The sequence below is a fragment of the Lycium barbarum genome, chromosome 2 (assembly GCF_019175385.1).
Source record: "Lycium barbarum isolate Lr01 chromosome 2, ASM1917538v2, whole genome shotgun sequence".
Taxonomy (NCBI): domain Eukaryota; kingdom Viridiplantae; phylum Streptophyta; class Magnoliopsida; order Solanales; family Solanaceae; genus Lycium; species Lycium barbarum.
Window position 1 is genome coordinate 10510967 of NC_083338.1, and position 11007 is coordinate 10521973.

At 32.4% G+C, this 11007-nt stretch overlaps 2 protein-coding genes across 3 annotated transcripts; both read right to left on the bottom strand.

The window, feature by feature from the left end:
• Positions 1–4152: 4152 nt before the first annotated feature.
• On the bottom strand, positions 4153–5201 carry LOC132626143 (uncharacterized). Its single transcript, XM_060340901.1, has 2 exons — positions 4831–5201; positions 4153–4645 (listed from the first exon to the last, which is right to left on the bottom strand). Exons 1-2 carry the CDS (start codon positions 5012–5014, stop codon positions 4338–4340), a joined length of 492 nt encoding a protein of 163 aa, XP_060196884.1. The 5' UTR covers positions 5015–5201; the 3' UTR covers positions 4153–4337.
• A 429-nt stretch (positions 5202–5630) lies between these two features.
• Positions 5631–10130, bottom strand: LOC132626142 (uncharacterized). Of its 2 annotated transcripts, none has more exons than XM_060340900.1 (6): positions 9586–10130; positions 8168–8277; positions 8017–8057; positions 7532–7600; positions 7250–7349; positions 5631–6082 (listed from the first exon to the last, which is right to left on the bottom strand). In XM_060340900.1, the coding sequence occupies exons 1-6, from the start codon at positions 9786–9788 to the stop codon at positions 5940–5942; spliced, it is 666 nt and encodes a 221-aa protein (XP_060196883.1). In that variant the 5' UTR covers positions 9789–10130; the 3' UTR covers positions 5631–5939. The 2 variants fall into 2 exon arrangements, with proteins under 2 accessions (XP_060196883.1, XP_060196882.1); XM_060340899.1 differs by having other exon boundaries at positions 8150–8277.
• Positions 10131–11007: the final 877 nt, after the last annotated feature.

The following is an 11007-nucleotide window of genomic DNA, read 5'->3' on the forward strand; positions in this document are numbered from 1 at the left end:
CAACAGTTGAACTTTTGACTAACCTTATTACGAGATTTTTCCAAGTGAACAAATGTTGACATTTTGGGTGAGGAAAACAAAACATTGATGTGAACCCTCTACCTTGATAAATGGAGGACATTTGTATACGTTAAACGTTCTGCAAGTGATTGTTTTTATTTCATAAAAAAGAAGTTATTTCAAATAATATTAATTATACTTTTGAGATATTGGTGACTTTAAAAAATTCAAGTGATACAAAATGTTTAAATAAATTGTGTAGATAGGAAATAGGAATAATTATTTGATGTAACAAAATAGGAATAATGATTTGATGTAGCTTCTTATAAGATCTATTTATTGGTAATAACTACCCTTTTAGTTATTTATATTTTGTAACTAATTTATTTTTCTAATTACCATCCATAACTATATCAGTAACTATACACATACATGGTTAAACAAATCTCTTAATAATAGGCGTTAACTATTATTACAATTGATTCCATAATTTTAGCTTCCCTTTCCTTCTTCAACCATGATTCTCCTTCTCTCTTCCATTTCCTTCTTCAACCATGTTCCATTTCCTTCTTCCGCTAAATCCTAATCCCTAACTTCTTCTCAACAAAGGCTATCATTGTTAACTTCTTCTTTTCCACTAAACCTAAACCCTTAATTATTTTTGTTTTCATTAATTAATATGTATGTAATTTGTGTATTTGAACCAGTGATGCATATGTTTGCATGTTTTTGTGTATTTGAACCAGTGATTAATTGTTTATCGAATACATATACATTCAATTTTGTATATGAATGTTTTATGTACTGGTGTTTTTGAAACAGTGACGTATTTTGTTGTATGTATTTGTGTATTTGAAATAATGATCAACTGCGAATAAAATACATAGTCATTTAAATTTGTTTATGAATGTTTCTATGTATTTGTATATTTGAACCAGTGATGCATATGTTTGCATGTTTTTGTGTATTTGAATCAACGGAAAAGGTCCAAAAATACCCTTAAACTATTGAAAAAGGCTCATAAATACCCTTCTTCCATCTTTTGGTCTAAAAATACCCTTCCATCCACCTTTTAGGTCTAAAAATACCCTTAAGGTTTGTTTTTGGCTCAAATATACCCTTTAAACTAACATAATATGTTTTTTTTTTTTTTTTTTTTCGGAAAAGGTCCAAAAATACCCTTAATCTATTGAAAAAGGCTCATAAATACCCTCCTTCCACCTTTTGGTCTAAAAAAATATGAACGAAATATGTTTTTTTTTTTTTGGGTTTTTTTTGCATTTCATGAATAAAAAAATGAAATAGGAAATTATATTTTTTTTTTTACATTTCGTGTATTAAAAAACAAAATAGGAAATTATAATTTTTTTTTTTCATTTCGTGTATTAAAAAACGAATAGGATAAAAAAAATTAATTTCGTTCATATAAAAACGAACTTGGAAAATATATATACCAATGAAATAAAATATATATATATATATATATATATATATATATTTTCCAATTTCGCTTTTATATGAACGAATTTTTTTTTATCCTATTTTTTTTTAATACACGAAATGCAAAAAAAATAAATATAATTTCCTATTTTGTTTTTTAATACACGAAATGCAAAAAAAAAAATTATAATTTCCTATTTCGTTTTTTTATTCATGAAATGCAAAAAAAAACCAAAAAAAAAAACTTATTTCGTTCATATTTTTTTAGACTAAAAGGTGGAAGGAGGGTATTTATGAGCCTTTTTCAATAGATTAAGGGTATTTTTGGACCTTTTCCGATAAAAAAAACAAAAAAACATATTCTGTTAGTTTAAAGGGTATATTTGAGCCAAAAACAAACCTTAAGGGTATATTTAGACCTAAAAGGTGGATGGAAGGGTATTTTTAGACCAAAAGATGGAAGGAGGGTATTTATGAGCCTTTTTCAATAGTTTAAGGCTATTTTTGGACCTTCCGTTGAATCAATGAGTGACGTATTTTGTTTGTATGTATTTGTGTATTTGAAATAGTGATGAACTGCGAATCAAATACACAATCATTTAAATTCGTTTATGAATGTTTGAATGTATTTGAATTTTTTAATAAAAACTTAAATACAATTATTTTTTAAGTGTTTTTGAAGTTATAAATCATGTATTTTTCGAATTATCGGTTGAATGATCGTAGTCTCTGTTTTTGTGTTTCCTTCTATTATTAATGTTTTTGAATTTTTAATTTAGTTACAAAAAGAAGGGAAGGGAGAAGGAAAATCATGGTTGGAGAAAGAAATGGAAGCTAAAATTATGGAACAAAATTTACCTTACCAAAATAAGGGAAGAGAGAAAGATATTAAAAAAAGATATTATTCTATCTATTAATAAACACCACCGTTAATGTATAGATTTAAGAGATTTGGTTATTGTTTACGGATTAGTTATGTATTTGAAGACATTCAAATACACGCGTCCAAATACATAAACTAATGGAATGGTAGCTACATATCGTAATATTGAAAAAGATAGCTACTAATGATAAGAACCTATAATAAGTTAGTTATTTCTGTAAGTTTACCTAGAAAATAAAAGTCAAATATGGATATTAAAAATGTAAAATCCACCCAAGATATATACTCTACACACTATCCGGTATTCCGTTATGTTTTTCTAGTGTTTCTCCTATATTTCATGAATTCCTTGCTACGTCAAGCTTATTTTTAGTAGGCGTTTGGCCATAAGAATTATTCACTTTATTTCGGAATTTTTTTTTCACTTTTCAGCGTTTGGCCATAAGAATTCCGAATACAACTTGAAGTTGTATTCCGGAATATCAAAAACTTCAAAAAATTGTTTTTCAAAAAATTTCACTTTTTTCACTTTTTTACCAAAAACTATAATTTTAAAAACTATGGTCAAACACAACTCCAACTCCAAAATTTCAAAAAAAGTAATTTTTTTTTTTTTGGATTTCTATGGACAAACTTGGCTGCACTATGCTATACAAATTGATCTCTAAGGTTATCACTAAGAGAATGCAATGTGATATGGACTACTTAGTTGATAGCAGCCAGTCAACTTTTGTCCTAGGGAGGGTAATAACTAACAACATCCTGTTGTATTATTTAGATTCAAAGAAATATCTGAATCGAATGAACGAAAAAAAAAAAAGATTCTCTAATTAGTAATCAGATAATTAACGAATTATTTAGTTAAATTAACTCTGGAAATTGGTCAAATTCTTCACTGATAAAAATCAAAATGAAGAATTTGACTGATAAAACAAATACAATAAAAAATCAAATAGAAAAAATTACAAAAGAGAAAAAAAAGTAACTCCAGAAATAAACTGGCCAAATATTTTCTTTTGTCGATCCGACATCTCTATTTTTGGCAAGTAGGGACCAAAGGGCAGAATAAGGACGGCTGCTACACTATTTCCATTTTCAAAGACGGCTGCTGCACTATAGTTGTCATGTACGGTCTTCCCCCCAATTACCCACACTCTGACATTACTGTTTCTAGTTCATTACCCATTCCGTTTTAATTTATGTGAACTGTAAATCATTTTATAAAGTGAATTTATTTTCAAATTAAGAAAGAGTTTATTCATTTTAACATGGATTAAAAATTAAATAGGTTCACATAAATTGAAACAGAGGGGGTATATATATCCTTCTCTTAAAAATTTAAAAGGTTTTTTTCCTTCTATTTATAATTCGTTCCATTCTAATTTATGTGACATCGTTTGATTAGACATAAAAAAAATTTAAAAAAATACATATTTTTAACATTTGTGATCTATAAACTGTAAACATTTGTGTGGCTATAAACTATATCATTAAAGATAAAAGATAATTTAAAGTTAAAATCTTAACCCCACCCCCACCCTCCCCCGCCCCACCCCCGAGATCTTACTTTATGGATTACACTGAATACATTTTTGTTGTAAAGCTAACAAAATTTTTGAGACTAACTAAATAAAAAAATGTGTCACATAAATTGAAACGGGAGAATACTTTCTCAAGCTCCAAGCTATCACTGTAAAATCAGAATGTATCGAGTTTGCGGTTTTTAATAATTAATCCTAATATCTTATGTGATTGTTTTTATTGTTCACGGAAATTTTTATATTTAGCTACAATATATTTCATAGCCATATGTACTCTGTGTTGTAGTGTACTTTAGCAAGACAGATCTGATCCATTAATTCTTTAGTAGGACACATGTCACAAATCCAGCATATCAATGGAGGAACTGGAGGAATCTATCATTGGAGGGGAGCCTTGTCCCAACTTGTAATCGGCTTCCTCATTTTCCCCCTACCTACTATGTAATTAAAATAAAAATAAAAAAATAGAGAGATTAATTGCCGGGCGCAGTTGGAGACGTGCTACCTTTGGCCTCAATTAGACGACGGTTAGTAAGAATCTTCCGACTTCCATGATGAATAATTCCGGTTGGAATTGATGGAACAGTACTGGTTGGAATTGATGGAATAGTACTCATAAAATTGCGAGTTCCCCTCCTTGAAACAGTGATGCTAGGTGATGAAACCATTATCACTTGATTATCTTCTTCTTCTTCTTCAACATCATCACAATCTATCATCCTTGCTGGTTCATTCATATCTATTTCCCTTCTTACCCTTTCCTGTCCCTCATCATTTCTCCCTGCAAAAAATAAAATAAAATAACTTTTTAAGCCAAACATGCTTAAAAAAAAAAAAAACATTTGGGTGATTTATTTTCTTGTTCATGTATTGCTAACGGTTCAGCTGAATCTAGTATATGTATATATGTTAATTGTGTGAAAACTAATAAAAAATTTCAACTTTTTAAAAAAATTGAACCCTTACTGGTTGGAGTTGATGGAATAACACTGATGATATCACGAGTTCCATCTTTACTGGTTAGAGCTGATGAAATAGTGCTAGTGAAGCTGTTTTCAACCAGCATTCTGCTTGCTACTTCTGGGACATAACAAGTAACAGCACCAAGGAACAATATTGAAATGAATAAAGCAAGGAAAGAAGGAGCCATCTTTTTTTGTTGAGATATAATTTTAATTGAGTTTAAAAGCTATTTATAGAATACAAGGGCTCCTGAAGGTGTATTGTTGTGGTTCCTCGATGACAGTGCGTTAGGCGGTTAGAGTACTGACAATTTGGAAGCTTCCGCAAACGTCACTACTAAAAAAACAATATTTCCCGACCTCAAAAAAATGGCAATTTCCGACCTCATGAGGTCGGTTTTGGGCAAAAAACGACTTCAAAACCGACCTCAAAATCAGGTCGAAAAATAGTGGGTCGGAATTATTACCGACCTCATGAGGTCGCAAAAAACCGACCTCATGAGGTCAATGATGTTTTTTAGTCGGGTATTAATTAAATTAAATACCGACCTCATTAGGTCGGTAAATTATATTAATAATATAATTTATTTTCAGAAAACCGACCTCATGAGGTCGGTATTCTACGAAAAAAATGGTAAGATCTAGCTGCTATTCCAGCTGTCCCCTGTCAAGATGAAAACAATTTTATATTCGACTAAAACCAGCTCAAATTGTCAAGATGAAAACAATTTTATATTCGACTAAAACCAGCTCAAATAGCTGCCAACAATTCACCAAACTACTAAAAAACATAAAACATGAAGCTACTTCAACAAACACATATATCACAACCAACAATACGTCAAATTCAATTCGAAACTACTTCAAAGTTGAATCAAAACGTCATTCAAACATTCCGAAGAGACATTAAGCTACTTCAACATTCGCAAACATCTACACAACATTAAACTACTTCAACCTTTGCAAACATCCACAAAACATTAAACTAGTAGATCTACACTAAGTTAGTCTACAACATTAGACTAAGTTAGTGTACAACATTAGACTACTTCACTCCTCGCAAACATCCACAAAACACTTACACAATCCACAAATCCAACACAACATTAACATTCAAACATTCCTTTGTGTGTTTGACACGTGAGTCCCATCATCATTCGCACCACTAGATTGAGTATGGGGGTTACGAGCATCATCAGGACACGAGGGAATCCCCCTCGAAGCAAGTAATCCGCCTTTGAAAGTTGATATTGATTCTGAAATTAGAAGGTAAAATTAGCAACCAACTTAAATCTCGAATTCAACAGAAAAAACTATCAAACATTTAGTAAACATGGTTGAAATCAATACTACTAAAAGGTTCAGACAACATAGAATAAGATGCTTCACAGTGTCAAATCAGTTCACAAACCTTGCCCTCTCAGCCGCAGTATCGAACATATCACAAGGGCTAGAGACTTATCCTATCCTACTTCAGTTACAGTCACCATGTTCATGTGTCATCTGTTAAGGGTAATTTCTTTTTCGGACCACAACATTAAGTACAATAACAAAAAGAAATAACACAACTTACAGGCAAACATGCAGATTCAAATATTTTGAGAGAAACGTGAGATGAGAATTAATTCAACTTTACAAAGTTGCTCAGGCCATACAACCAGCTACATAATAAAAGGGAAAAAAGAAGATAGGAAAACAAACATTTTATACTAAAAGGCCCACGGCCCCTTGGAGAATTCTTGGTTATCAGAAGAAAAAGAACATTCCATATAGAAAGTTGAAAACCAGCAGTGCATAGGGTATAAAAGCTTCAAGATTCGAAATTAGAGTCTAAGATACACAATGGTGAAATTCTAATAATATTCTTTACAATAGCTTCTAAAAGTACAAGTCATCCAAGAGTTGATTGATTCTAATATAGCAGAATTAGTGTTCAAAGAATGGACAGATTCACCAAGCATTAGAGTCAACCAAGCATATTCCATTCTAACTGCTAACTTCCTCAAAATATCAGCAGAAGAGGAAATTCACACATGGTATTTTTGATGAAATACAACATAACAAATTTTTCTACCTTAATGAATACTACAACCACTATATGAGATGCGAAGATCAGCAAACGACGAAAAGTACAGAACTATATTTATACATCTAGGTTTATAAGAACATATGAATGATAGTGGAAATACGCAAATTATTGTCATTTTAAAACTATCTCCACCATATATGTTTAGTCACTTCCTTCAAAACTAATATCAAAGAGCATCAGTCCAACTTTTACAACAGTTCATCATGTGCGCAGATAACAAGGTAAAACCTTTTCAAATTTCCAGCATATAGACGTTTATAGCTACTTGGCATCTTCAAATTTCCTGGCGGACCAGAACTACCCCAAAACTAAATATTACAGTATTTTGATGTACCTATGCAGAAACTCGGTAATACTTGAAAGGTTTGGAGGACGTGTAACAGCTCCCATGAAGGGACTACATTAGGATGCCGGACTCTCTTCATGATCATAACCTTCCAAGGAAATATTAAGTTTGAGTAAGATTACAATCTTCATTTTATTCTAAATAACACATCAAATTTCTTCATTACTTCCTAAAGAAATTTGAGGCGTGATATTAATGCCATGATTGTAATTTATAAAATTTGCTGAAAAACCAAGGAAAAGAGCTTACGTTGAACTAGAAAGGGTATACCTCACTTTTATATTCTTCAAGGGATTCACCAGTTATATCTTGGTCTAGGAATTTCTTCACAGCGACTTCCTGAAATTAAGAAGGTTCCATCTATCTGTATCAGTTTAAGTTGATGACAAAGACAAAGGCTTGTAAGAGCAATGGATTGTTCCATTTATGTTTGATGCAAGTGAAGAATGACTGTTACTTATTTCCAAAAAAAAAAAAAAGGGGGGGGGGGGGGGGGGGGGGGGGGGACGACGACTGAACAACCCAAAATAAAGATGCCCAGTCTTTAACTTGCTTCACACACCAACAACATTTAAAAAGTTTCAGATGCCCGTATATCATTACTCACTAAATTGAACAAATAACTTGCATCTGATAATCAGATTAAAAGAAGTTCTAGCTTTCAATTCTGAAAAGCAAAAAGATGGAAAAAATCATTACAGCAAAACTTAATACGAAATGAAGAAATCTAATTAGCAGAGAATACATAAACTTACAGTTCCATGCCAGTCTCCACGATAGACTTCTGCATAAGATCCTGCGACAAGAAGATCGTGAAAATGTAAAACGATACTGATTTTACTTACTTCACAGAAGCTTCTACTGGAAATACATAACGCAGGTCAATACCAAGTCCGATACGCTCACCCAAGGTGATCTCCTCCCACGGAATCTCACAATCTGCGACATCATCAAGTGTCACATCAGATTTCCTGTGGCTGAGTCTCACATCTGCATTAGTTGTGGCTGAGTAAACACTACGGTGGGATCAGATTCATTTGTTAATTATCACTACAATTAAGAAGAAGACAAAATCATCATGCATGGCAGATAAGTCATGTTATTAATTAGATTAAGGAGTTAACTGCCACAGGCAAGTTTATCTTTGTACATTCCTTTAGAGAAGCTAACATGGTTGCGGATCAATTGGCAAATATGGGAGAGAGGACGAAATATTACTCCATCGTCAATGAAGTTGTTTCGAGCTTCATTGAAGTTGGATCAAGAGTGTCTACCTAATCAATGCTTCTATTAGTGTTAATGTTGTTTTTAGCAACCAACCTGTATCGCTAAAAGCAGTGCAAGTGGTTATGACGCATATACAACAACAACAACATATAATCAATGTAATCCCACAATTGCGGTCTGGGGAGGGTGGTGTGCACGCAGCCTTACACTACCATGTAAAGGTGGACAAGCTATGCATATAATGTGCAACAAACCACTTATTGTGTCTTGGTAGCATAAATTTGATAACACCACCACTTCCATATGTTCTCTGAAACTCAATAGAACTTCTTCTGTTGGAGAATGAAATCTGAAAACATCACTAGACCGCTTTAGGTTCCTTCACTTATTCATTTTCTTTGTTAGTAGTATATTATCGATTGACAGAAAAGTGTAGCAGGACATAGAACATTGTACTTTCTTACCAGATTAGATGTTTACCATAATCTTTAGTTTTTAGAATTAGAATGTTCATCAACTGATCTTCCCTTCTCAATAGGGGTAAACACATTAATAAAAATCAAATAGGGGTAAAGTTCAATCAAATTACAACAACAAATCAAATGAATAAATGAATTCAACAAATAAACAGCAGCAAAAGAAATCAAATTTCCAAAAGTAACCACTAATTTTTACTAGACTTGAAAAGGCTGCTAATTCTTGACATATTCTTCATCCTGAGCCTTAGCTCTGTTCCCCATTGGAACATTCCCATTATTGCCCTCAACATAAGAATAATATTTCAAGAAAAATGCAAGTATAAGAACAACCCATTCCAAAACAAGCAATCAAAGGACATAATCCATCAGCCAATCTCAAAATAAGTTGGTATTTAAGGTACCGGTTCAGACAACTTTGTATTTATCTTAAGATATCCATAAGTTACTTAAATGGGCTAAAACCCCAAACTCATAACCTTCAAATAATGACTTCGCTTCTCATAACACTAGTAACAACTGTTGCATAATTCTCAATTTCCTCATTACAGATAGAAGTACACTTATTATTATAATGAACCTTCCAAAGGAAAATCCAATCAAATTACAGATAAAGCATACCTCAAATGGTTGGCTGTGGACGGCAACGGCGGTACTGGGTAGAGACGGCGGCGACGGTGACTGGCAAGCGGCGACGGTGACTGGAAGGCGGCAATGGTGACTGGCGGGCGGGTTTTTTTTTTTTTTTGAGTTGTCACCGTCTGGTGAGACGAACATAACAGCAAAGACAAATTACTAATCCAACTCCATGAAATATTTTCCATCTCACAATGTTGCAAAAGCTCCAAATGATCATAAGTCAGAATAACTTGTACTCGGTCTACAAAATGCTCAAATCTAAGATGTAAAACAAAATCAAAGTTGCATCCTTAACCAAAATATTCTGCCAGGCAGCAAGTTTGTTGCTGAGAAGAATTCACAGCCTCCTTCCTCTTCTACCACCCTTTCTGCGAGTACTGTCAGTGGGAATAGGAGTAACATCCTCTATGCGTCCAATTTTCATTCCAGAACGGCGGGCGGGTTATTAGGGTTAGAGATTGGGGGGAGAGAAAAGGTGAGAGGAAAGAGAGAGAAAGCGGAAAGACGAAGGGTACGTATACATTGAAGTGGCCTGTATTTTTCATTTATTTGACTAATTATACCGAGGTCGGTATGTATAATTATTTTATAATTTTATTTTTAATTAAAAGCATACCGACCTCACGAAGTCGGTTAATTAAAAATTATTTAAAATTTATTCTTAATAAACCGACCTCGTGAGGTCGGTATTCTTTTAAATTAAAAATAAAATTATTATATTTAGCATCAAATAAATTTCCGACCTACTGAGGTCGGTATATTACGTTTTTAAAATTTTGATACAATATTACCGACCTCATGAGGTCGGTTTATTTTTAAAAAAATTAAAAAATAAATATTACGGATTTACCGACCTCATGAGGTCGGTTATTTTCCGACCTCAACTAAGGTCGATTTTTTGAGGTCGGGAAATACTGTTTTTTAGTAGTGCGTATCCATCTTTTCTTTTTCTTCTTATGGCGGTGCTAGTGTAGTTCAGATTTGTAATCTATATCTATAGTACATTATAAAATTAGAATATCATTTTTTTTCTCAATTTTTTTTTGACATTTTTCTTAATTTTTTCTATTTATATCATTTATTAGAAAGCCTAAAATTCATTTCTTAATTACATTCTCTTAATTATCTATCTCTATTTTTTTTCAGTTTAGAAGGTCCAAAGGTCACTGCTATTAGTTTAGCAATTCTGATCATTTGTGCGATAATGAAATTGTTATAACCTAATGAAGTTGCAAACGTGCTGTTTTTTCCTTTTGAGAAATGTTATTTCATTTAAGAAAATTTAAATGACGATTTTTCTAACTCAAACGTCACATTAGTTTGTTCCTCTATATTTGGAGCATCTTCATCAGATGAACACTACCTCGCCAAAAGTTGTTATGCAGTGTAAAATTTTCTCCAGAT